We start from the raw sequence: 25,303 nt of genomic DNA on the forward strand, positions 1-25,303 counted from the left end.
GGCAGCCTCTCAATTCAAATATCACACACGTGGGGATTTCCTTATCAGGATTAACCCACAGTGAGCTGCATGTGAGATGTGCTTCCAACATGACAGCTCCAACACAAAGAGTGTCACACCTAGTGAGCTCCAAATCTTCACTGATTTTCATTGTCCAGGTGCAGTAAGTAAGCAATGGGCATAAAGAGTGGCAAAATACCTTCACTTTTAATAATCCAAGGCAGTGGCTATCAAACATTTTCATAATCTGAATCATACCTTGAGAGAAAGATTATAACATAGACCACCTTCTCTCCATTTCATGGTGACATGAACCACTTCCCTTCCCACTTGTGAATAAATAGCATCCCTGTGGTGACAACAGTACTGTAAATGTTTACATGGACACATAACATTAGGAATAATTTTTTTGCGCAGCTGCTGGAAATGAATTGAAGAGCCAGCCCCATGTGACCAGCCAGTTCTTTGAAGATCACCAGCAAGATCTCTGTGGACTATGATCCACAGTCAACAGTTTGGAATCAATCATCTAGATGTTACTAATAATAAAGGTAAATAAAGTGATTTGTTTACAACATACAAACTTCAAGCTGACAACATCCATTATTATTTCTACTGTTCGGTTCTTTGATATATTTTCTACTCATGTGCCAAATGCAGTTTTTTTGTTTTACATTATATTTTATGCTATACTTAGCTGGACATAAATCAGTATGTAGCCTGTTATGTCTTCCTTCTTCAGTTGATTTTCTGATGTGTTCATTTTTTGCTGTATGTTGTATCCATCCAGCTATGCCATAACAATAGCTTTTTTACTCTCTCATCTAGCGGTAATTTTGAATGAAAAAGCCTCTTCTAGGGATTTCTTCTAAAGTACAACACACATACTTCCTCCTGAATGTGGTAACTGATACGTCAACATTCCACAGTGATAAATAGGTGAGGATGTGGGCTTTCAAGGATAATCTCTTGCCAGTTAATGCTTCATTATCTGACAGACTATTTGATCCCAAGTCTGACACTGCTATGTTTTTGAAGACTCCCAAACTATAGGGAAATCTTCAGTTCCCTATACTTGATTATTGCCTAATATTTCCATTAATTTGTAAATCACAGAAGTTAAAAGCAAGAGTCTTACAAAAACTGAAGAAGGCAAATCACCATTCAGTCATATGCTTGTCATTGCTATTTGTTGATGAGAGTCAAACAATGGATTTTTCAATGTTACCTGTGAATTCAAAGTATAGCATGCTCCATTGTTATCAGAACAAAGATCACTGACTTTGAAAGGTTCAAGATATGTAAACACAGCTGGCACCAGTGACTCAATTGGTAATGCCAGGCAACATACTGCTATGCAAGAAACCCCGGTTCAGGTATGACCTCAGGACTCTTGCCACTCCAGCTATTGGAGTTTGGGAGTCTTACAGAGATAATGTTCCTAGTCCACCAGGAATATATGAGGAATCTCCTTACTGGGACTGCAACAGGAAACCTTTGAATTGTAAATAAGAATCTCTATTGGATATTTCAGAGTAGCAGCCGTGTTAGTCTGTATTCACAAAAAGAAAAGGAGTACTTGTGGCACCTTAGAGACTAACAAATTTATTTGAGCATAAGCTTTCGTGAGCTACAGCTCACTTCATCGGATGCATTCAGTGGAAAATACAGTGAGGAGATTTATATACACACAGAACATGAACAAATGGGTGTTACCATACACACTGTAAGGAGAGTGACAGACTCCAATGAGAGACTGCTGAATTTGCAAACTGGATACAATTAACTTAGGCTTGAATGAAGACTGGGAGTGGATGGGTCATTACACAAAGTAAAACTATTTCCCCATGTTTATTCCCACCCTCCCCCCACTGTTCCTCAGACATTCTTGTCAACTGCTGGAAATGGCCCACCTTGATTATCACTACAAAAGGTTCCCCCCCACTCTCCTGCTGGTAATAGCTCACCTTACCTGATCACTCTCCTTACAGTGTGTATGGTAACACCCACTGTTTCATGTTCTCTGTGTATATAAATCTCCTCACTGTATTTTCCACTGAATGCATCCGATGAATTGAGCTGTAGCTCACGAAAGCTTATGCTCAAATAAATTTGTTAGTCTCTAAGGTGCCACAAGTACTCCTTTTCTTTTTGTGGATACAGACTAACACGGCTGCTACTCTGAAACCTGCTATAGGAAAGGTGTCCTCAATACAAGCTCTTATCTGAAAATGGGCTCAAATGAAGTACAAAGTAAATGGGACTTCTTATTTTCAGTAAAGAGAAAAAACACAAACTCAGTGGGCACTTCTGACATCTCCATTAGCCCTATTAAACGTTACCAAACATGCATCTAAGTTGTTCCCATTTTTAGGGCTTTCTTCTGTCAGTTTTGTGCTTCTCCTTTGTGCGATTGATAAGAAACTAGCACAGGCCCCAATCTCACAAAGACACACATACTTCCCCTCTGACTGCAGTGGAATTACTCTCTTGCTTAAAGTTAAGCACACGTGTAACTGTTTGCAGGACCAAGGGCATTGATTGTGTACAACTGAACTAGAAACACACTGTTTTAGTGAGGTAGACAGAGAGACTGTCTTTTTATAAATACCAATGAATCGCTAGTGAATGCTTACTTTTAGCTAAAATATTTTTGCTGCTAGGGCTTGATCCTGGAAGATACTGAGTGCTCGCAAGCTTAAAACAAGAATCAGCAGTGACTAATTTTGTCTGGTGTTCAGTCTTATAAAACTTAGTGGATACCACAGTAACTGCATTAGTCGTGACTGAAGATACAGTTATTTATTAAAGAAGAGGTTCAAAAGTTCAGTATAAATCTAGATGCCCAAGGATATTCTACAGCTAAGTAAATATAAAACTCATAGATCAAATTCTTTTGAGCAAAGATGCTGCTCAAAATAAGGAAAATGCATAAATAATCAATTAACAGGAATGTTCTAAATCCCCATGTTCCTCTTTTTCCAGTTTCCAACATGCAATGTTGTTGTTTTTCTGAGAATACCCAAACCAGTAAGGTTCAAATTCTGCTCTCCAATGCTTGTTTGTGGCACCTTTTCCCAATACTGTGGCATCATCTCAAGCAAAACAAAAATATAAATATCAGCAGGTTACTAGACAAGAGAGACAAAACTGTTCTGAAAAAAAAAAAGCCTTCACAATTAGATTAGATTGATGAGAATCACCCCTGGCTTAAATTTTATCCTAATTGTTCTGTACTGGTCAAGCGATACATGACAAAACAGGGCACAGAAAGTACCTCGGAAACCATAGTTTCCCTTGGCATAATATTATTCAGAGTCTAAGGGATGCCACTGAATTAGAGCCTATTTTTCATAAGCCATAAAGATACGATGATTCTATTTTTGGAACACTCAGGTAAATATTTGGCCAGAAATTTTGCCGGACACCACATGTGATTCTTGGTAATGAGCAGGCAGTCAAGGACTCATTTAGATCTGAGCTGCACAGGGGGAAAGACGGTGATACACTACCACAGCTGCACTGCCTAAAGAAACCTGGACAGAGGAACCCCTTGCTACTTCTGTAGCGAGTGCTGCTGCCCACAGTGCAACTCTACTTTCATAGTCATGTCACGCAGAATCTCCTCTCCCGAGGTTAAAAGAAAAGGAGTACTTGTGGCACCTTAGAGACTAACCAATTTATTTGAGCATGAGCTTTCGTGAGCCACAGCTCACTTCATCAGATGAAGTGAGCTGTGGCTCACGAAAGCTCATGCTCAAATAAATTGGTTAGTCTCTAAGGTGCCACAAGTACTCCTTTTCTTTTTGCGAATACAGACTAACACGGCTGTTCCTCTGAAATCTCCCGAGGTTGCAAATGCTGCCAGTATTCCAGTGGTCCCAGCTCCAGCTCCTTGAAACCCAGTCAGGATTGCACCCTTTGCTGGTGCGCTTGGTGGGACAAATTGCTCCCTGTACCCTCACCCCCAACCAGTGCACTTGCGCCAGAGCAACCATAACTGGCCCAAAGACTCTGCTGTTCAAAGGCTTTATGACTCAGCATCTGAAGTGCTATGATTCAGCATCTAAAGACTTTAAGGGCTTCGTTCTTTAAGACACACATCTTCAGCACACAGTGGATTCAGCACCTGTGTGTTTAGGGTCCAGAAGGGTGTATATTAATGGGAGAAACAGGCAGAGGGTATCTGGGGACAGGAAAACCTTGGGAGAAGTAGCTGGATGCCTTCTGACAGTAGTCAAAGTACTTGCTACCACATGGGCTGAATTGCAGAGTACAGCATAGACTGTCTAACTGGGCATTCTGTGACTGCTACAGAAGGTATTAGAGGGACACGGTGGGTGAGGTAGTATCTTTTATTGGACCAACTTCTGTTTGTAAAACAAAAACATATCACTTCACCCACCTTGTCTCTCTAATGTCCTGGGACCGACACGGCTACAACTACTCTGTGTATAAAGAAGGTATTGTAATCTACATCTATTCAGTGTGGGGCTCCGTCCCCCTTTGGCTGTGGCTGGCTGACATAGAGAGGTTGATGACGCTGCTACGACCTTGGTTAATAGACCTGATTCTTTTAGGTCAGATAGTAGAGGTTCATGCTTTAAGATACAGAAATCCTAGATTCGATCCCTGGTACTGACAATACACCTAGAGTTGTGGCATTACAATATTCATATTCATTACTTTTGGAGCAGGAAGAGGACTTTGCAGCTGTGGCAGATCCCTGGGCCATGAATAGTAGAGACTCAGTTTACTTTGAAGGGATCTATTGTTAGAGGGGGATTTACCTTTACATCTGAGGGACTTTGTCTTACCACTGACAAATGCAAACTTTCACTATCATTGGAATGGGAATGACTATTCATTAAGCTGCACGTGCTGTAGTACACTTCAAATATTCTATTTCATTCAGGGTCTTATACCACACCTGTGGTTGTGGGAGTAGAAAAGTGAAATTTCCTGCAGGAGGGATTTATTAGAAGGTAGGAAATCTGACAAAGAACTGATGAAATCTGAATGACAATATATTAGCGAGTGGAGGGAAAGTTCCTGTTTTGGAGAACTCTGAATTTAGTAGAAAACACTGCACATTCCCATGAAAGAAATATTAATTTTCATGATATTTTTTCCTCTGAATTATTATTAATTATTATCATTTTGAAATGTCAGCTATGCTGACAAAAATATTGTTTGGAAAGAACAGCTTGATTTTGGTTAATTTTAACTTCTGTTTGGATGAAAGGGATTATAATGACAGCTTGGAAGATTAGTGGTTGACAGTCTGTGACAGTAGTGGTGTATAAATTCTACATGAAGGTATTTTCAGACTGGCTGACCTGTGCTGTCTGCAGAGCTGGAGTTTTGGGTGGCTTTAGGACAGCTTTGCAGCTCCCCAATCCAGGGGCTATTTTCGTTCAGAATGAAATTTAGAGCAGTTTTAGGCCTGCTGTAGATTGCAACATGCTACCTGTGGCCTCAAGGGACTGTTTCTGCAACTGGGGATCATCAGAGTACAGTAACGCTCCTTTCCCCCCACAACACTATGCCAATACCAGACCACTCAAGGCTTTCCCCTATATAGGGGGATTATCAGGAGGGCAGCTAAGCCAGCTTTGAGGTCTCTTTGCACTTCTATAGACAAGGCAGGATTTTATCCCATATGTTCAAGGAGGCTTTCTGTGTTCCACTGAACAGAAAATTGCTCCTTCTTTTCTTTTCTTTTCTTTTCTGCTGAAATGATTATCAGGCACACAATACAAACTCAGTAGCAAACCTTGTAGGCTACCAGAACTCAGTTCCGCTGGTATTCAGCTGATGGTGAAGCCAGTGTCATTTAAGTATACACATTACTGCAACAAAAATATATCTGTCTAAGTGTTCTATAATTAACTTTTTCCTGTGAGAGACTTCCTATTCACAGGTGTTTATAAAGTCGTCTCAGATGAATCACAGAAGCAGAAGCTCTGGTCATGCATCAGTTAAAATCAGAAATGAAGCAAGGCAAGGTTAATTGGAATTCTACTAGGCATGCTCATTTCCCATCATTATTGAAAATATTTTAGATAGCAAAGACAATGGAAATCTTTCTAATGAGCAGGCAGGCTGAGGTCCTTTAATGAGATATAGGAATTGAAGGGTTTTAAAAGAAATGATCATGTAAGATAGTAAATAGAAAATTATGATTAGTTCAAATGTTTCAATTAGTTTCTATGTGGTTTTATTTGGACCCAGACTTCATGTATTTTACATCTGTTGTGATTCCAAGGGTGCAATCCAGACCAGAGAGGGGTTGTGTCACTACTTGCCCTGCATCCCTGGGTGCCTTACAATGCTTTGGTGCTGTAAAAGCACCAATGCGGGGGGGGGGGGGGGGCGCGGGGGAGGCATAGCTCAGTGGTTTAAGCATTGGCCTGCTAAACCCAGAGTTGTGAGTTCAATCCTTGAGGGGGCCATTTAGGGATCTGGGGCAAAAATTGGGGATAGGTCCTGCTTTGAGCAGGGTGTTGGACTCCTGAGATCCCTTCCAACCCTGATATTCTATGATTCTATGTAGCTCCCAGCCTGGACTGCTCAGAGCTAACCTATAAGCATGCAGGTCAAACCCTGAGTGTCTGCATGCTAGACAGCCCTGGTTTAGCAGCTCTGACCCCAGCAGCTTGTGTACAGCCCTACCGTCCCATTCTGGCTTTCACTAGCCTTGGTTACAACCATCAAGCTGACCCCAACACACTCCCAGTCCTGAATTTCCCCAAAACCATGTGCCCTGAAGTGTCCAGTCCTCTGCTGGATAGCTCACAGAAATAATAAGATTCTTTACTCCTTTGAAGAGACAAAAGCACAATACAGTTTATTAACGTAACTGAAGTAAATACCCTTCCCTTCAAATACTGCACTGAGTTGGTTTATAGTAAAAATAAAACAAATTATTAACAATGGGACTTAGGTTAAGGGATGCCAAGTAAAAGGACTAAAGTTAGAAAGGGTTACAAGCAAATAAAAGTGAAGACACAAATCTAAAAGTCTAAAACTTAATTTGACAAGGTAAATGCTTTATTCAAGATGCTTTATCTCACCAATCTTCCTTCTTCCCAGCCATGGCTGATTTTCCCCTCAATCAGGACCTTCACAGAAGCACAAGATACTGGCTTCCCTTGTCTTCCTAATTGAAAGATCTTTGCCTAAGCAGGTTCCTCACCTATATTCAGTTCCCAGAGACTTCAACTCCCTTTCCCCCTTTGTTGAGGGACGTATCTTTCTCAGCTTGCAAGAGTTATGTTCCCTTGGCTCTTTCTAGTGATGTATGCCAAATATGGCTCCTATCTTTGCTTATATCTTCCAAAGTTCAGTGACCTTGTTTCAAGAGGCAGGATGACCTCATACTGTTTTTCCCTTCCTGTGGGCTTCCAATCCCCCTGTATCTAAGTAGGGCTTCCTTTGGTTTGATTCCATCATGCTTAATTTACATCGGAGACAGGTAAATATCTGTGACATCTCTCCTGTCTGGAAGAGACCTGTTTCTCCCTTTGTTTGGATACAGACTGTAAAGTCTAATATCAATAAGTATCCATAATTCCTTCTATAGTGGTAATACATACATTTTACAATATTAATCACCAGTGTGTTATCGGTGTTCATAAAACACCTCAGTTGATAAACTTTTATAATACAATAATATTGTATACAATTAGTTGTTTCAATTGCTTGTCACTTGAGATTCAGACCCCCATCTTTATAGCCCTGATAAAGTTTCTCTTCCCTGTTTGAAGCTGTGTCCTCTCCCACTTGTTAGCTTGATAATTTTGTTTACCTAATATGTAAATGGACCTTCATCATCTCTGCCTGATGACTGGGCTCCGAGAAGTAAATACACATTCATTTGTCTAGACCCACCTGTTTACCAACTCCCCATGACATGCCTGGTTTAAATACATTTTAGTCATCATTCCAGCATATATCCATAACTCTTAATACACACTGCATACATACATCACACAAGAATATTAATGATCAGTGAGTTATGAGCTTTCTGATGACATATTACACGACACCTTTTAGATACAGATTATAGCCTAGTGAGTTAGGGTATAATGAATTGATCAGGCAAGCCGAAACTCATTACCTGACACCAGTGACACCCTGGTCCTGTGGCACTGAGATGCTCTTAGGGTCACACCTCCCCTCTTACAAAGCTTCAGGAAGGTTAGTCACTGGCTGACCTCAAGGCAGCAGGTCAGAGCCCTCTTTCCTGCACAAGGCATCTGCCACCATATTTTCTTTTTCTTTTACATAGAGGAAACCTGTTTTGTCACCTTTGTCTGTTCAGTTTCAAAAACAAAATATCAGAGGGTATCCATAATTTCATCTATAGAGTTGCTATAAACATTTCACAGTGACATTAATGACCAGTGTGTTATTAGATCTCAAACAATATATTAGATGTCATCTTTCACATAAATATCATGACACCAGTATGTGAGGTGCAGTAAGTCAGGTCTGACAAGAGTTGCTGACACACAGTAGTGAACTGCCAATGGGCCTGTGGCACACCATCATCTGCAGAACTGCACATTAAACAGACACCAGCTTAGCATAATATATGTATAGTATTTATGGGAGAGAATTATATATGTCTAAATTCTGCTTTCCATTATGCCATTGTAAATTCAGAGTAATTCCACCAAAGTCAAGACATCTGCCATTTAAAGTCTTCTTAAACAAAGATTTAGATAATATGCCACAAAAATCTGTGAAAGAGTAATTCAGATGATTTTAGAAAATACTATGTATTTTTGTCATTAATGAATGCAGAAAAGGAATACTGTCTATAAAGATTGCTGATGTAGCCCGTGACACTATAGACCACAATGACCATCTGAGAGGATATAAGGAAAATTCACATTGGGGCGATGCAGTGTCTTAAAAGGTAATAGGAGTTTCATTTTGAGCCAAATGAATTATCCAGGATGGGAAGAATCAAAGCAGGTTTTAGACAGAAGATAAGCAGCAAAAGTTTGTACAATTCAAAGGTGTTAGATTTTCTTATTGGAAAAATTAATTGGAAAGCATTACCATAGCCTAAGCAGTTGAATATAAAACATTATTAGCATTTTCACATCTTGAGTATATACTGCATTGACTATTTTCCTCTGCTTTAAAAGGCCTAATAATACTGTTTACATGATTCATAAAGAATCCTGAATCACAGCTCTGCTCCAGCATATATCTCTGTTCACCTTTCCCCCTATTCTCACTTCTTACATTCCTTTCAAGTCCACTTCCTGAAAATCTTATTTCTATCCTTCTCCAACTATTGGTTTCATGCCTTCTTCCATGCCATTCCTCATGATTGGAACTCTCTGCCAGCCCTTAAGTGGCAATCATTAGCTCTCTTCTCAGTCATATATGCCTCCACAAAACTTCTTCCATGAGGTCTTAGCATTAACTCATCAAACTGTCCACATTTTATGTGCTTTTCCCCACACACACTCTATTGTCTAGATTTGATTTGTATGTTAGCTCCTTAGAGAAAGAGAAGTTTTGCTCTAGGTCAACTGGCATTTAATAAATAACTAGAAAAGAATAAATCCTTAAATAATACTACTATCAGTTTTTCCAAAAGCAGTGGGGCTGTCTGACAATTACCAGTTCAATTTATGAGGACAAATTACTTGTCAATTAAAATATAAAGTTGTAAATTTAGACTGTATATATTGTTGGCTGTATTATATTAAAATGATATACAGCATCCCAGATGTGGGATATATATTATATCACTTGAAGCAGGAGCTGTTATGGCAAACATAGCAACTACTAAATGAAACAGTTGTACAAAACTTTTATGGATGTGGCCAGAGTGAACACTGGATCAGTCACTGTAAGCCTCTCTGTTTTAATCAAAACAGTTGTGAAAAACATGAAAACCAAGAAGTTAAAATAAAACAATAGGTGTATTAGGAGTAGTATTTTGTAAAGATTATTAATAGGTATAAAATATGTGCACAGTGAGAAAGGGGAAAATGTATTTTAATTACATACTAGGGTTCTGTTTCTCAAAAGAGAGGAGAATAAGGGCTTGATCCATAGGTCATTAAAGTCAGGGGAGGACTTTCCATTGACTTCAGTGGCCTTTGTATCAGGTCCTACAACAGAAACTTTTTCAGTGCTTCTAAATTTATTGTACTTCTTTATTTTCTTAAAGCATAGCAGCATCCATTCATCACACTGGAGTAACAAAGCCGTAACCCGATATATGACAAATATTACAAGCTTAATGGCTGATGTCCATTACTGATGGGACCTGCTTGCTATTTAGAAAAGTTTGGCATTGAAGGATTACTGAGCAAACATAGCACCTGAAGAAACTTGCAAGCAGGAGTCTGTCATCAGGTGTGTGATCGAGGGCATTACCTGAGAACGCTGGCTCTTATCTTAAGTTGGAAACTTCTGCAATTGCCAACAATTCTCAACAAAGAGCTCCTGTCATGGAAGGTTGATACACCGAGTCAGTCTGATGGTGGTTTACCTTCCCAAAGCTTCATTCCTCTTTATGGATCACCTGAGACCAAGCAGCACACTAATCTTTAATAGCTTAAATAGCAAGACAACCTAACAAAATGATGACAATCAAGAGAAAACTGATCTCATGTGGTAGAAAGACAAAATACCAAACATTCCCTCATGATAACTATGAATGATCTACCACTGAAACTGCATTTCCCCCTATCATTTAGCATAGTATTGAGGATAAATCTTCTAACATATCACATCTTAGAATTTCACAAAGGGTGTTGCATTCTACCAATATTAAAATTACTATTTTTCCATGAAGAGGTCTTCAGCTTCCCTCACTTAGAATTAAGTTTTCATCACTATCCCTCATGAAAAATAAGTCACCTTTACCACAATTTCCCTACTGTAACACTAAAAGAACCAATTAATTTCTATGGTATTTCTGAGAAAGCCAGAGAAACATGGCATTTTTATAAATATGTACAATTATTTTCATTGCCCTCTTACGCAGCAGCACATAACATTATTGTTCCAGTTATGTAACAGCATTTTATTATTTATAGTTTATTAACCTAAGTTGTGAGTAGAGCTGGTGGAGAAATGATTTTTGTTCCTGTGAAAATTTTTCACAATAATGAAAATTTTACATTTTCAGCAATGTTTTTCTTTGAACACTTTTTAAAATGACAATTTTTTAGTTTATAGGTTTTCAGGCTTTTTTTTTTTTATGAAAATCCAAACATTTTGGATGAAAATTTATTTCGGGGTGAAAATATCCATTTTAATCAAAAATCCATTTTTTTGCTGAAAAAAGTTCTGATGAAAATTTTTGAACCAGCTTTAGCTGTGATCCAATAAAAGTGCAAGTGTGAGTAAATATAAGGAATGCATACTTTTAAAATTTTCAGATATAATGTAGAACCCTGCTAGAAACAAAAATCGCTGCCCATTAGTTGATACTTTTATTTTATCTATAATATTGTTTGATCATTTTAAGTTAAACGTTAAAAAAAAATGGGGGGAACGGAGGGAGATAAATACAGGCTGTGCCCTGCAAACTTGTGCTACCAGGCTAATAGAGCTGGTCACAATTTTTCAAACCATTTTTTCTTCTTGTTGTTGAAAAATGATCTTTTAACACATATTTTATGAAAAACTGTTGACATTATAAAAATGTTTTCCACAAAAGATTTTTTGAATTGATATTTTTATGGAACACATCATCAAAATTTATTGTCCACAAAAATCCTGGATTTGGATCAATGAAAAAGTTTAGTTTGTTGAAAAATGGCTTTTGGAAAATGAAAATGTTGGATGACTATTTTAGTACTGTTTTATAATATTTTCCATTAAAAATATTTAAAACACTTGAAAAATAAATAATTATGAAGGGCTTTTTTGAACCCTTGAAAATGGAGCAATGTCAACATTTTTTGTGAAGTATTTTTTGACCAGCTATGCTTCCTTCCTGACTAGTCCCCTCGCCTGTTCACAGTGTTAAGCGCTACCCTCAACAATAAGTAGTTGCAGGATCAGGCCCTATGATTGGCTCAAGAGGCATCAGAAACACGAAGATATTTGTCTGTGCCACAGCGTGCAACTGATACAGGAAAACAGTGATTAAGTATTTTGGTTTTGGCTACCAAATTCCTACTACGCAGAAGAGGCAGGTTATTATTGAAAAGTCCATTTATCATACAAAACATTCTAAACAAAAAAAACCCTGAATGTCACTCAGTCGAAGAACAACACATAGGCAGGTTCAGGCAAAAACAAAGTATGTCAACATGCATTAAGGTGGAAGACAGGCTTTAAAGAACACCCATTTTTTCACACATGGGAACAGATCCCATGTGCATAGCCAGAGTCTGAGACTTTTAGTAACAGTTTCTGCCTCACATGATACATAAGAACTTTAAAAAAACTTGGTTCTGGTTTACAGTAAAAGAGAATGTTCAAAACGAGATCAGAGTGACAGAAATTGACAACATTGTTTAATTTTGTGTTTCTGAGTATATGTTCCAGTGAGACGATGCAGTGTGTTTCACATAAATGTGTTGCAGAAACTGTTACAGTGTTTGTCATATAAATAATAACAATAACAAAAGAAAAAAAATCAGAAATACAGAATTAAATAAAATAGTGACTACAGCAAAATGGAGCCCCATTAAAAATATTTCTCAAAATCATTTTTGAGTGTTGAGGTATTTTAGCCATTTAAAACAGGCTAATACCTTATTTTTCACAATTTGACTCCAATTATTTTTAGAATGCACAATCCCAGTGTGCTGCGGAGAATGATTTAGTTGTACATGGAAGAAAAGTGCTTCTATAAATAGGAAAAGGAAAACAAAAAGAAAACCCCAACAAACCCTGCATAAAATGTGAACTCCCCATTTTATGCCCTTTTGTTTAGTGTAAATTCCATTGAAAACCTGTGTGATTGTCATGGATGTATTACTAATTGCACCCACATTGTATTAATGTCACTGTCTTCTGATTTAGATTAATAGTCCTCCTTCAATGGTCAAGCATGAATATTTTTGGGATTCCTACAGAACCTGAGGGGTGAGATATATAATGTCTTCAAATGCTGCCCAACTTGCATAAAGAAAATTACAAACAGAACAGCACTTTGGAAATCTGGTCAGAGATGAAAGATTAGCACACTTTTAATAGTCATTGCCGCAGTGACTGCTGTATCTCTCAAAGGAAAAAAAATCTGCATGAGAATATTTGACTGACAATGACTCTTTCCTTTAAAACAATATTTTAGAAGTGTCTAATATGTGGATTAATCTCTAAACATTAATAAAACAACTAGCCCATTTACTGGAACAAAACAAGATGATACATATGTTTTCATTGTATATTGCATAATCCAAAGGCAACAGTTCATTAATAAAGGTATTTTATACCTTCTGAAAATTGAAAAATGAAATGTACCAAGAATGTGTATTGAAAGGTGACAGTTTACATTTCAGTATTATGAAATTTTTTACAATGTACTACTTAAAACAGGGAACAAAGTTTTTTATAAAATGTAAATCTCAAGTACATCTATTAATGTGAAAATGTGATCAGTGAATACAATACTACATTTTGCATAGGAACATTCATATACATTTCATCCCAAAATGCATTTTAGAATTAAATAATCAATTACTCTACTGAATTAAATAAGCACGGCAATGACAAATTGAAAATTATTATAGGTAGGGGAAAGCTGCTATGTTTTCAGGTGAGATTAGTAAAGAAACTGAAATGGTGGAGACACAGAGACTGACTAGAGGGAATTGTAATAGATTTGTTACAAATATACTTTAAGTCCGAAAACAAAAGGAACACTCTGAAATTATGTCTCCTGATTAATTTGATCAGAATATATAAAAAATTGATCAGCAAATAATTCCCCCCCCAACAAAAATATTTGTATTCCGCACCCTTTTACATACACATTTATGAAGTTTTAATTGAATTTCACAAAACATTGCCAAACATCCCTTTGTAATTTAAAAGGAAGGCTCTTCACCTAAAAGCAATGACTGTTGCTCATCATTACTTATATGCTTCCTGTAAGCTAAATAAAAGTGCTTTGCTTTATGTTCAAAGTACATTCTACACTGTCTGCCAGGTATTTCCTGTGCACATCCCACCTAAATTCTCCTGGCCCTAGTAACTAATGTCTGTGAAGAAAATACTGGCATAATTATAGTTCTAAGCTTCACAAGCAGCCATTTTAAACAGAAAATTGGCTTAGTTGTGTTGACAATCACATTTAAACTGATTCTTTCCAGATGAAAAGATACTTTTTCAAACAATGTAATAAAAATGCAAAGTCAGCTGTTTTAAAAGACATAAAAGTGATTTACAGTACATGTTCTGTGTGTACTGATTTCTTTCCCTCTGGCACAATGGAAGATTTTTTTAAAGGAAAAATTAATTATTAAGAGCTAGCAAAACCCAAAATTACAGAGGAATAAATAATATTGCTTCTTTTAAAAAAATAACATAACACAGATTTGAAATAAATATTGCTTTTCATTATGTATTTTCTATTGCAATTATGTTTAGAAAATATTAAACATTAAGTTATAATTTTACACTGATGTAATTACACTAAGATAATTAACAATATGGAATATGGCCCCATCATTAGGTTTCAGAGTTACCACCCCAGTGAGAGGAAAAGGGCAATATACAGTTTTCAGAACTATTGTTTCAGCGGTCTGCAGACTACTTAGAAGCAACACTGCATTGGTTCAAATTTGAGAGGGTTTCTTCATAACCATTAGGGCTAGATCCAGTTTCCTTTCCTTTTAAGTGTACAACCTTCAGAAACTGTTTGCAGCACCAGAGATGCACAGATGTATGCAGTTTCAAAACAACAGAAGACATTTAATCATTTTGTTTCCAGGGCTCAACTGAGTTATTGTGCCACAGCCTGAAGTAGAGAATAGTTTGGAGATGACCTGCCCCATGTGGGAGCTCCAGTCAGCAGGACCAGCTCTAAGCACTAGCAAAGCAAGCACAGCACAATTCCAGGGGCGGCCTTCCGGCTACCGGGTTTTCGTTTTTTTTTTTTTTTTGCTTGGGCAGTTGTGCTCTTGGAACTTGGGGCAGCAAAACACCTACAGCCAGCCATGCCAGTCAGGAGTATTATGCCAATTGAAGAACAGAGGAAGTGTTGTCACTGTACCACATTTGGAAAGCATGCACTTCCCTCTGTGGAGCCAGGGGCTGGGGTGATAGAAATTCAGGGACATTGCCCTGGTCTGTCTAGGAAGTTTAGGATTGGCAGATGTGCCCTTGTCCTTAGGAGAGCACAAGGACCATTGCACAGCTCTTGTACAGGTTTGTAAAGGATCAAGAATCACCAGACTCAACCAAGCCTTAGGAGCTGTCTCCAGATTTATGTCATGGAGTTACACCACTGTAAAATGAAAGCATTTAAAAACATGTCTGATAATGGTCAAAAATCTTTTCCAGTGTTCATGGAATGTGTGCTTTCTCTTGTTCTTAATTTGCGTGCAAGAGTCACATGCTGCGGTGTAAACAGCAGCTTGTTAGAACACACTAAGACTATTTTATTAAATAAGAAAGGCAACTTTCAGTCTAAAATTTTATACCATTTTGGCAAATAAAACCTCTAGTATGTACTAAAAGTAAAGCAAATTCACTGTATTCTGTAAATATGCCAGGTTAAAAACAAAAAACCCACATAGTATAGAGAAAAAAAATCTAAATTATGTACAGCTATTAGAATATAACGTACCCTCTGTTATCCATAATGAATGGAAGCATACAATATATGAGCCACCTGCAGAGGTCAGGAAGGGATTCCCTCCCATCCCCACATATTCTGATTTGTTTTTGAAATCTCCTTCTTCTGACGCATCAGGGATGTCTACAGTTGGAGATGGAACATTGGATGGGGTGAGATGGGGGCTCTGAGGTGGCACCAAGCATGCTCTCTCGCAGCTGCTTGGCTGGCTGGTTCTTGCTCACATGCTCTGGGTCTAACTGATCACCAAATGTGAGGTCAAGAAGGAATTTTCCTCCAGGTCAGACTGGAAGTTATCTTGGGTTTTTTTTCCACCTTCCTCTGCAGCATGTGGGTGCGGATCACCGGCCAGGATTACCTGGGTGTATCTCAATCAGTTTCCTGCCACTGGGGGCAAAGAGAGTGGAAGGGGGCTCTGGCATTGCTGCACCTTGGTCCCCACCTATCCTCTACCTGTGGCACATAATTATCTGGTCCCTGTGAGTTGTAATACTTTGGTGTAATTTCAGTTGTAGGGGTTACTGTGCAGGTGCTGGGTGGTGTTGATATAGAGGAGGTCAGACTAGATGATCTGGTGGTCTTAAACTCTATGACTACGTAGGGTGACCATATTTCCCAAAGAGAAAACAGGATACCCCCAACCACTTGCCCGAGAGCCCCCCCATGCTGTTGTCTGGTTGCGGGAACCCTGTCTCTCCCCCGCCCCAAATATTAGGCTGTTGCCCAGTCATTGGAACCCTGCGGGGCCCCCACATGCTGAAACACTGCTTCCCTCACAACCCTGGCTCCTGCGGGGGGCTGGCATCTCTGCTTGCCCCCTCCACACCACACCCGACTTTTTTGACAAAAGTCGGCAGTCCTGTTTGCTCTTGCCAACTGATCAAGTCAGCAAGAACAAACGGGACAAATGCCTCCTTTGGGGGAAAAAAAAAAACCAAACAGTCAGGATGGCCAGGACAGAGCCTGTAAAAGGGACTGTCCCAGCCAAAATGGGATGTTTGGTCACTCTAACTCTATGATGACACAGACTGATCCTGCAAACCTTATGCATGTGAGTAACCTCACACATCTGAGTAGACCCACTGAATGCACCCATATGTTATCCACTTGCAGGACTGGGACCATAGATGTTAGGATCTTAAACTTGTATTCTACAGCCTGGCTTCCAAAACACAGAGCTTAATTAGTGCTATATGTTTTGTTTGCAAACCAAGCTTAAACTCATTGATTATAACACATAAAATGTTAATAATATTGTTCCTCTGAAAAAAGAAAATTCATACTTGAAAAAAATAGCACAACTAATAACAGCTGGGTCTATGAATAGATAAAATAATGTTGTAGATCATTTCTATGCCTGATTCAAAGGAGGGTTTGAAAGCACAATTATAGAATGAACCCATTTAAATAAGATGGCAAATACTGTGCAGCTGAGACAGATTAATTAACAGTGTGTAGATAAAAATATAAATGTCTTCGTATAGCAAAATTATAAGCAAGGAGTGTAAATGAAGTGCTGCTGATGTTTTACTAAATACTGTAGATGGGAAAACTACCTTGTAAGCTATTTAAGGCAGGCACCATCTTTTTATTATGTGTGTACTCAACTCCCAGTACAATGGAGCTGATCTCTAATTGGGGCTTCTAGGGGTTATCACAAGGCACTACTAATAAATGTAGGTCAGATATATGTTCTACTGATGCATTTGTGGAGGGTTTGCATAGAAATAGTTAGCACATCAGCAATATTTAACAGATTTTTAAAGATCTGATTTTAAAAATGTATGAAACTAAAAAAAATATAAGCCAGATAGCTGGTGTAAATAGGCATATCTCCAGTCACTTAATTGTTGTCACAATGATTTACACTGAACTCACATGTCTCCAGTGAATTGTCATTACACCGACTTACACTAAACTGGCATATCTCCAGAGACTTTGTTGTTGTGAAACTAATTTGCACTAACTTGGCATATCGCCAGTGAATGCAATGTAGTTACACCAATTTACACCAGCTGAGGATCTGGCCCATATGGTCCTAACAAATATACACAGATAGATATATATATAATTTCACTGCATTCTGTTCCAGTGGAAAAACAAATGAGCATATTGAAAGGAACACTGATGTATTTTGTCTTTCAAATGTTTGATTCTCCAAAGTTATTTTCTAAAAATGGTGTCCTTGTTTATTTTGCCTCTATGACTTCCAGATCAAATTTACTCATTTTCACAGTAAAATGTTTTTCCTAAATACCACCCTTCAAAGCCAACCTAGAATCTGAAAGTTGACCTGTGTTCTGTTTGGTTTGCATATTCCATCCATAATAAAAATTCTGTGAACCAAATTCTGCCCTCAATTACATCTGTGAAACCTCATTGTATTTAGTAAGGTTGTACAAAATTGAGACTAGAATTAGCCCTCAATCCAGAGTCAGAGCAGAATATTTCTCATGTGTTCGAGTGTTAATATTTGAAGGTGGTGTCAGGCAAGCTGTGGGCAGCAATAGAAGATAAATACTCTACACCTAATGACGAAACCTCCTGATAATAATGCCATTGTGAACAGTTAACTATTTGAAGGCAATGTGGCCCACTGAATCTAGACAGGGACTCAGAATATTTGGATTTTATTCTTGGCTCTACTACCGGCCTGCTGTGTCACTTCACTTCTTTATATCTCCGTTTCTCCATCTGTAAAATGGGGATAATTATAGTCTTGTAGCAAAGCGTTCAGAGGTCTACAGATGAAAAGAACTGTAGAAGAGGTAGGTATCATTATTATTGTTTCACTACTGATCATTTTAGCAGAAACAACCAACTATTCTGGGTTTGTTAGCTGAGCTTCTCTTGATTATAAATTCTTTTTTCTTTCCTTTCCTTTTTTCAGTAACAGACCCACACTTGCAGAAGGGATCACTGTGATCATTCAATTTGACCTCCTGTGTAACTAAAACAAACACACACACACACACACAATGGAACATACTTTTCTATTGTTTGAAAATAAAAAAGTCAGTCAAGATTTTTTTGAGGTTTGTAATATCTGTGCGTGGAAATAAGAGACAAAATTGCTACATAAAATGTAAGTATGAATTTTCACAAGAGAGCATGATGTTTTTCACCTACCTTACTAGGCTTGGCAGAATGTATAATTTTGACTGACTATATCAATGTTTATTTTAAAGAATTTTCTATTTTTATCAGTTTTGATTTTCACAGTTGCAGGAAATTATGGGAAGGTCAGGCAATTATTTAATGAAAGAAAATGTTGAAGTTCAAAAAATTAAAGTTTCATGACGGTTAAAACACAAATTTTCAATCATATAAGACAAAATAGAAAAAATAAATATCACTAACTCAAAGTCTAGTAAGTTCTCAAGCAGCATTTTTCCTACTTTGCTTTTCTGTAAATTTCTATTATTGTTGATGGAAATATTTTTTCATGTGTGTGTGTACAGTGAAATTGACATTTACTGACTACCAAAAAATTGAATCTTTCCCAAGCCTACACATAATCTAAAAATTTGTTCCTCATGCTAGCTACATTTGCTCTAATTTTTTCAAGCAACATATAAATAGCAGTCTCAAAACACAAAGAAAACTCTAAAAATCACAGAATCTTTCCACTTCCTTCCCCCAAAGTTAAACCTAATTTTAATACCCTCATAGACTCTATGCAATGCTTTAGAGTGGTTCTAATCCAAGAGTTTGACATTCATTCAAGCAGAGAATGTAAATGACATGGAGAACACACAATTCTAAAAAAGAGATAAACAACCAGCCAAAATGGAAAACAGGAATATCATCTGTATACCATATTGCATAGGAGTCTATTTAAAGCAGGGATGCAGAAATAGTGAGTGCAAGGATATTGGGGAGTGTACTGAGAAAAATTACATCACATTGCAAACATATACAGAAACATTGTGAGCTATCTTTAAAAGGGCAACAATTTTTGTTAATTTTCCATCAGGAAGGCTGCAATTTCTTCCATAAAATGACACCAAAAAGCTAAAATCCATGCTATGGCATCTATTTTCCTTTCATTGTAAGAGCACATGATAAGGCCCCAGTCCCGAGATGGGATCCACATGGATGGATGCCTTCATTCCATGTGGAGCCCTACTGAAATCCGGTTGTAATATGAGGGTCTTAATTTTGAAAGGAGAACTGGAGAAACAAATAGAGATCTTCATTTCCAAGTGGTTAGTTTAAACACAGCTGAACATTTTCATTATGCACTAAAATAACTCTCAATGTCCCTACCCATAATTTGCAAGCATAAATTTCCTGTCAATAAATTCATGCTCACTGAAAATATGCAAACACTCATCTCATCCTGTGCACTACTTCTTTAAAGATATGCAAAGCAAGCACAAGGTTTTGAAAATTTAGCCCTAAGAGTCAAAGTTAAATCCACAAAAGCACAAGGTTCATAGTTAAAGCTGACATTCAGCCCTTTACACTTCCTGTTATATTTACTTACCTCACAGGGGTGTTCTGAGGTTTAATTAGTTGTTTGCAAAACACCTGGAGATTTTCAGGTGATAATATTTTACACATTAATATAGTTGCCATTTCCAATATTTCAAATCACACTCCTTTCGATGAAACCTGTCATTTCTGCAGTAGACACAACTGTATAGGAGAAGGATACATGTGCAGGTTATACAGTGGGTAACCCCCACACAGAAAGGTTAACAAATGTGCAAGGGCAAAGAGAGGGAAAATTAGCTATATGGAGAGGATCCAATGAGCAGTTTGGGTGGGTGAGGAGGCCAGGTTAATGGTCTCCAGGCCTTCTCAGCACCACACCTCCCAGTTCTGGGTCTATCCCTCTCCCACCAGCTGGGGTTAAACGAGTAGCACAAGTTGCTTAGGTGGGAAGTATACCAGAAGGGAGTGGGGAAGGATGGATCTTGGTCTGGTCTTTGGATTTCCGTGAAACTCCTGCCCCTGTTCAGTGGAAGTAATCCCCACTCTGCAACAGCCATTGAGGGGAGGGGATTTGGGGCATGGTTTTGCCATGCCACCTCCTCCGACTGGCAACTCCATTTAGGGCTTTGTGCATAGGGCAGCCAAGTGACATGCATCTGGTGTGACACTCACTCATTTGGCAGCTGTCATGCATTCCCACAGCCCAGCTGAGATGTCACACATCCAGCTGGGCTGCAGGAATGGGCAGCAATTATTGCTCGCAGCTGCCAGCAGGCTGGTAATCCCTCTGTCTTTTCCCTCTCTCTGCTCCCCTACTGGATCACAGTGAGGAAGAAGATGAGAGGAACAGCCAGAGCCAGTGGGGAGGGCCACACATCCAACTCTTATCGCCACCCCTATCTTCCAGGCACACAAGCTCAGTTTACCCCACAGCCAGCTCCCAGTTTAAACCCAGCTCCCCAGACAACCCCTACTCTCAATTTTATACCTACACTCAGCTTACCGCACAGACAGCCCGCCCAACCCCCACCTTACCCTGCAGATGACCTAACCAGTTTCCACACACAGCTTTCAGTTTCTCCTCAGACAGACACCTCCAACTTCCCACCCAGCTACCTCACAACTTCTACCATGCATCTAATCCAAGAACTCAGACTCTCTCCAGCAGTTCCGGCCATCCTCCACCACCCACCCTCCTACCCAGAACCACCAGACACCCTCTAGCATTCACCCACCCACTTACCTACCCCAGCCAGAGCTGCCAAGATTTGTGCAGTTCCATGTCCTACCTCTGCCACTGTCTGGGGCAGTTTATGGTCATATGCAAATTGCCATATACAGCAGGCTGGCTTGATGGACTCAAGAACAAGGCAGACATTGTTCTAAGGCTTCCAGATTCTGCAGACATGAAGGCAATTCTGAGCAGAACAGCCTTGAGCATCTTTTGAGCCATATATGCTTAGCTTACTAACACTGTCAGCACTGTGCAGACCCAAAATGTTGTAAGTAGCTCTAGAAGATCAAGCTGGATTGTTTTCTGCCTGAAGGTACAATAAAAAAAAATTGCCAGATAAATTCTGGCTCCAGAGTTTTTATTGCTATTGATGTTCATGGAGCATGTATAATGCAGAAAATACACACCTTGATTTTCAGATAAACAGGCTTGGCAGTGGCACATTTAAAAAGTGACCAAAAAACCCCCCGAGTTTAGAAGGGGCTTGTTTTGGCTTGCAGACTGTGAAAATTTGGTCTGGAAGTCATTGCTGGTAAATAAATATATAATACCAAAACATCCTTGTTCTCTAACACCACTTTAAAGGATGTAGTTTTTGGCTTAACTTAAAAGTAATGTAAAGAGTTTAGCATCTAACTTAAGCACCCAAAAGCAAGGAAAATTAATACTTATGTCTTCATTTTTTATGGTAGTGCACTGTTTCAAATCATTTTGTTTTATTGAAATCTCAATGGAACTCTATAGAAAGCATAAGATAAGATGGTGTTTCCACTGAGATCAGAGTTTATCACTGTGCAATAAAATGTTATGAAAAAATAGTTCCCGCAAAAGCTCAGTAGCTGCTTTCTTTTAAAATTTATTTAATTAAATTTTTTTAGTTTATTTTAACATCTTACAACATAGGAAAATGATCAGGGTTATATAACAGGAATGTAATATTATCATTAAAGGCAATTATGAGACAGCACAGTACATAATTCATCTCAGTTGTAGTGCTCGATATATAATTTTTTCCCCTTGAAGTCGTTAGTCCTGAAAATAAAATCAGAATTGTGGTTCCAGGTCTACACTTGAAGCGCTTTACCAATACAGGTATACTTGTATACTACACTGGCAAAGCACTCCTATTATGGACACAGCTTATACCAGCCAGCATAACTGTCCATTAGAGATCACACCTCTTCACAACCCTGACCAACATAACTATGCCAGCAAAAGTTTGTAGTGTAGACCAGGCCAGTTGCATTCAGGTCCATCTGTGTATAATGTAAGCAAAATTTATCTCACTCAGCACACTGTATATAAATACACTTCTAAAATGAGCTACCAAATATACAAATATGCAATAAGTCATCTTTTCAAGAAGCTATCATCTTTTACAAGAGTAACACATCTAAGTTATCATTAGTTTTGGTAAAAAGACAGACAACTGAACCCTAAGCAAACTTTATTTCTATTCCCTCTCCCCCAAGTCATTTTTAAAAAAAAACAACTCTAATCTTAGCCCTAGTGTAACTCTACTGAAGTCAGTGGAGCCGGACCAGCAATAAATATGGCTCAAAGCTTAATGAAACTAAAAACAGATTCAGAAAGTGTTCCTTAACCAAATAGATTCAACATCTAATGTCTCCACCAGGAATAAAGTCTTAAATAGACTAAGAGAAACAATTTCATTTTGCAAAAAGAAAAGGAGTACTTGTGGCACCTTAGAGACTAACCAATTTATTTGAGCATGAGCTTTCGTGAGCTACAGCTCACTTCATCGGATGCATACTGTGGAAACTGCAGAAGACATTATTATATACACAGAGACCATGAAACAATGCCTCTTCCCATCCCACTCTCCTGCTCGTAATAGCTTATCTAAAGTGATCATCAAGTTGGGCCATTTCCAGCACAAATCCAGGTTTTCTCACCCTCCGCACCCCCCACACAAACTCACTCTCCTGCTGGTAGTAGCCCATCCAAAGTGACCACTTTCTTTAAAATGTGTATGATAAGGGCTATCATACACATTTTCATACACATTTTAAAGAGAGTGGTCACTTTGGATGGGCTACTACCAGCAGGAGAGTGAGTTTGTGTGGGGGGGGGGGGGGCGGAGGGTGAGAAAACCTGGATTTGTGCTGGAAATGGCCCAACTTGATGATCACTTTAGATAAGCTATTACCAGCAGGAGAGTGGGATGGGAGGAGGCATTGTTTCATGGTCTCTGTGTATATAATGTCTGCTGCAGTTTCCACGGTATGCATCCATTGAAGTGAGCTGTAGCTCACGAAAGCTCATGCTCAAATAAATTGGTTAGTCTCTAAGGTGCCACAAGTACTCCTTTTCTTTTTGCGAATACAGACTAACACGGCTGTTACTCTGAAATTTCATTTTGTACTCTCCAAAGACAATCCAGATTCAAGAAAGACTAAACTGCATGTCAAATTTTAATTTTTTACATTCAATGTTTTACTAAATTGGGAACCCATAAAAATTTGACTTTGCTCTCTTCAGACAAATCAACCAAAGTAACAGACTCCTCGACTGAGAACCGGCCAGTTATAGCCCAGAACAATATTTACTGATAAAGTTACAAACCCATGAAAATCCAGGTTTATAATAATGTTGTTACTCACAGACCTTAAACAATAGCATCTATAATTTTAATGCTTTTAACTCAAAATTAGGACAGTGCAGATGAGTATAATTTCCAATGTTTAATATCAGACATAATCCCAAGTGTGTTTAAATACATTTAACATATATATTCCAATAGACTGTTGCTTTATTCTTACATTTCATATTCAAATCGAAGTCACTATCAATAACATAGATGGATGCAGTGGTGAGGAAGACAGTGACAAAAAAAAGTTCATATAATTTGATGTAACCTCATATCTGGAGTCTGAAAAGAATGATTTTTTTTCTGCTCAGCAGTTTCAGTTAATCCTCTGTCTAAACATTTGCCCCAATAAACATCAGATTATTTTTATGTTGGCTATAAACCTGTCAGTCCTCAATAAACAGATATACTCATGGTCGTTTTACTTCTGCTGTCAAAGAACTGTCAATATACACACCAACTCTGAAACTAACCCAAACTGAGAAATCCAAATGTACAACTATTAATTAGCTAAACAGAAAGTTGTTCACGGCATGATAGGATTCAAGAAGCTCTGGCCACCATACAATAGGCAGCAACTGGAAGATTCCAACAGAAGTTAGCAAAAGCCCTGAAGTTAATACTCCAGCTTCTCTTTAATAGAAAGCTATGTGACCTTTAATGCTCTGTCAGACGGAGCCCTACTTTAAGTAAATCTCAATTAAATTTTATGTTTTGTGGCTCCCGTTTTCTTGTAAGACAAGAAAAAAAAGTTCAAGGGATGGATCCTACTTTGAAGATTTTAATTCCCTGTGGGGACAATTTATTTCCACCTAGAGGGCCTTTCATAGATTTTTTTATTTCCACTTTTGTAGTTGTCAGACTATTTTGTGGATGGAAAGAATCTTGAAGGCCTTTGAAAGTGACAGTGTTCTGCAATTGACTAAATTTGAAATGCTTTTTCTAGTGCTCTGACTTTTCCTTCTATTTGAGAAGAAGAGTGGAATGATGAAAAGTGAATGGTTAAAGAGACCATGGAGAATGTTTATGATGAGGTAGTGTTCTGTGCAACCATGACATTTCAATTATGATACAGCAGTAGCATAGTAGGGGTAACTTTTCATTAAACAGGCATGGCAGTAAATAAAGATGTAAACACTCTGGTAAATATTCAGAACATTGAGCAGCATTTTAGGGACTGACCCTGAAAACACAAACTCTTGGCAGAGGGTAGATCGTAACC

The 25,303-nt window shown here is 38.3% G+C and overlaps 1 protein-coding gene across 10 annotated transcripts in view; it reads right to left on the bottom strand.

Annotated features, from left to right (window-relative positions):
• SLC25A21 (solute carrier family 25 member 21) overlaps window positions 1-25,303 on the bottom strand; it is a 397,333-nt gene that overhangs the window by 48,145 nt on the left and 323,885 nt on the right. The window contains exon 1 of one of the 10 annotated variants that reach the window (XM_048855148.2): window positions 20,286-20,406. The exons of the other annotated variants lie outside the window; for them this stretch is intronic. Within the exon in view, the coding sequence (XP_048711105.1) occupies window positions 20,286-20,377 (92 nt within the window). The 5' untranslated portion in view covers window positions 20,378-20,406. Of the gene's footprint in view, window positions 1-20,285; window positions 20,407-25,303 lie in introns of those variants that run through there. 10 annotated transcript variants of the gene reach the window in all.

The sequence above is a fragment of the Caretta caretta genome, chromosome 6 (genome assembly GCF_965140235.1).
Source record: "Caretta caretta isolate rCarCar2 chromosome 6, rCarCar1.hap1, whole genome shotgun sequence".
Taxonomy (NCBI): Eukaryota; Metazoa; Chordata; order Testudines; family Cheloniidae; genus Caretta; species Caretta caretta.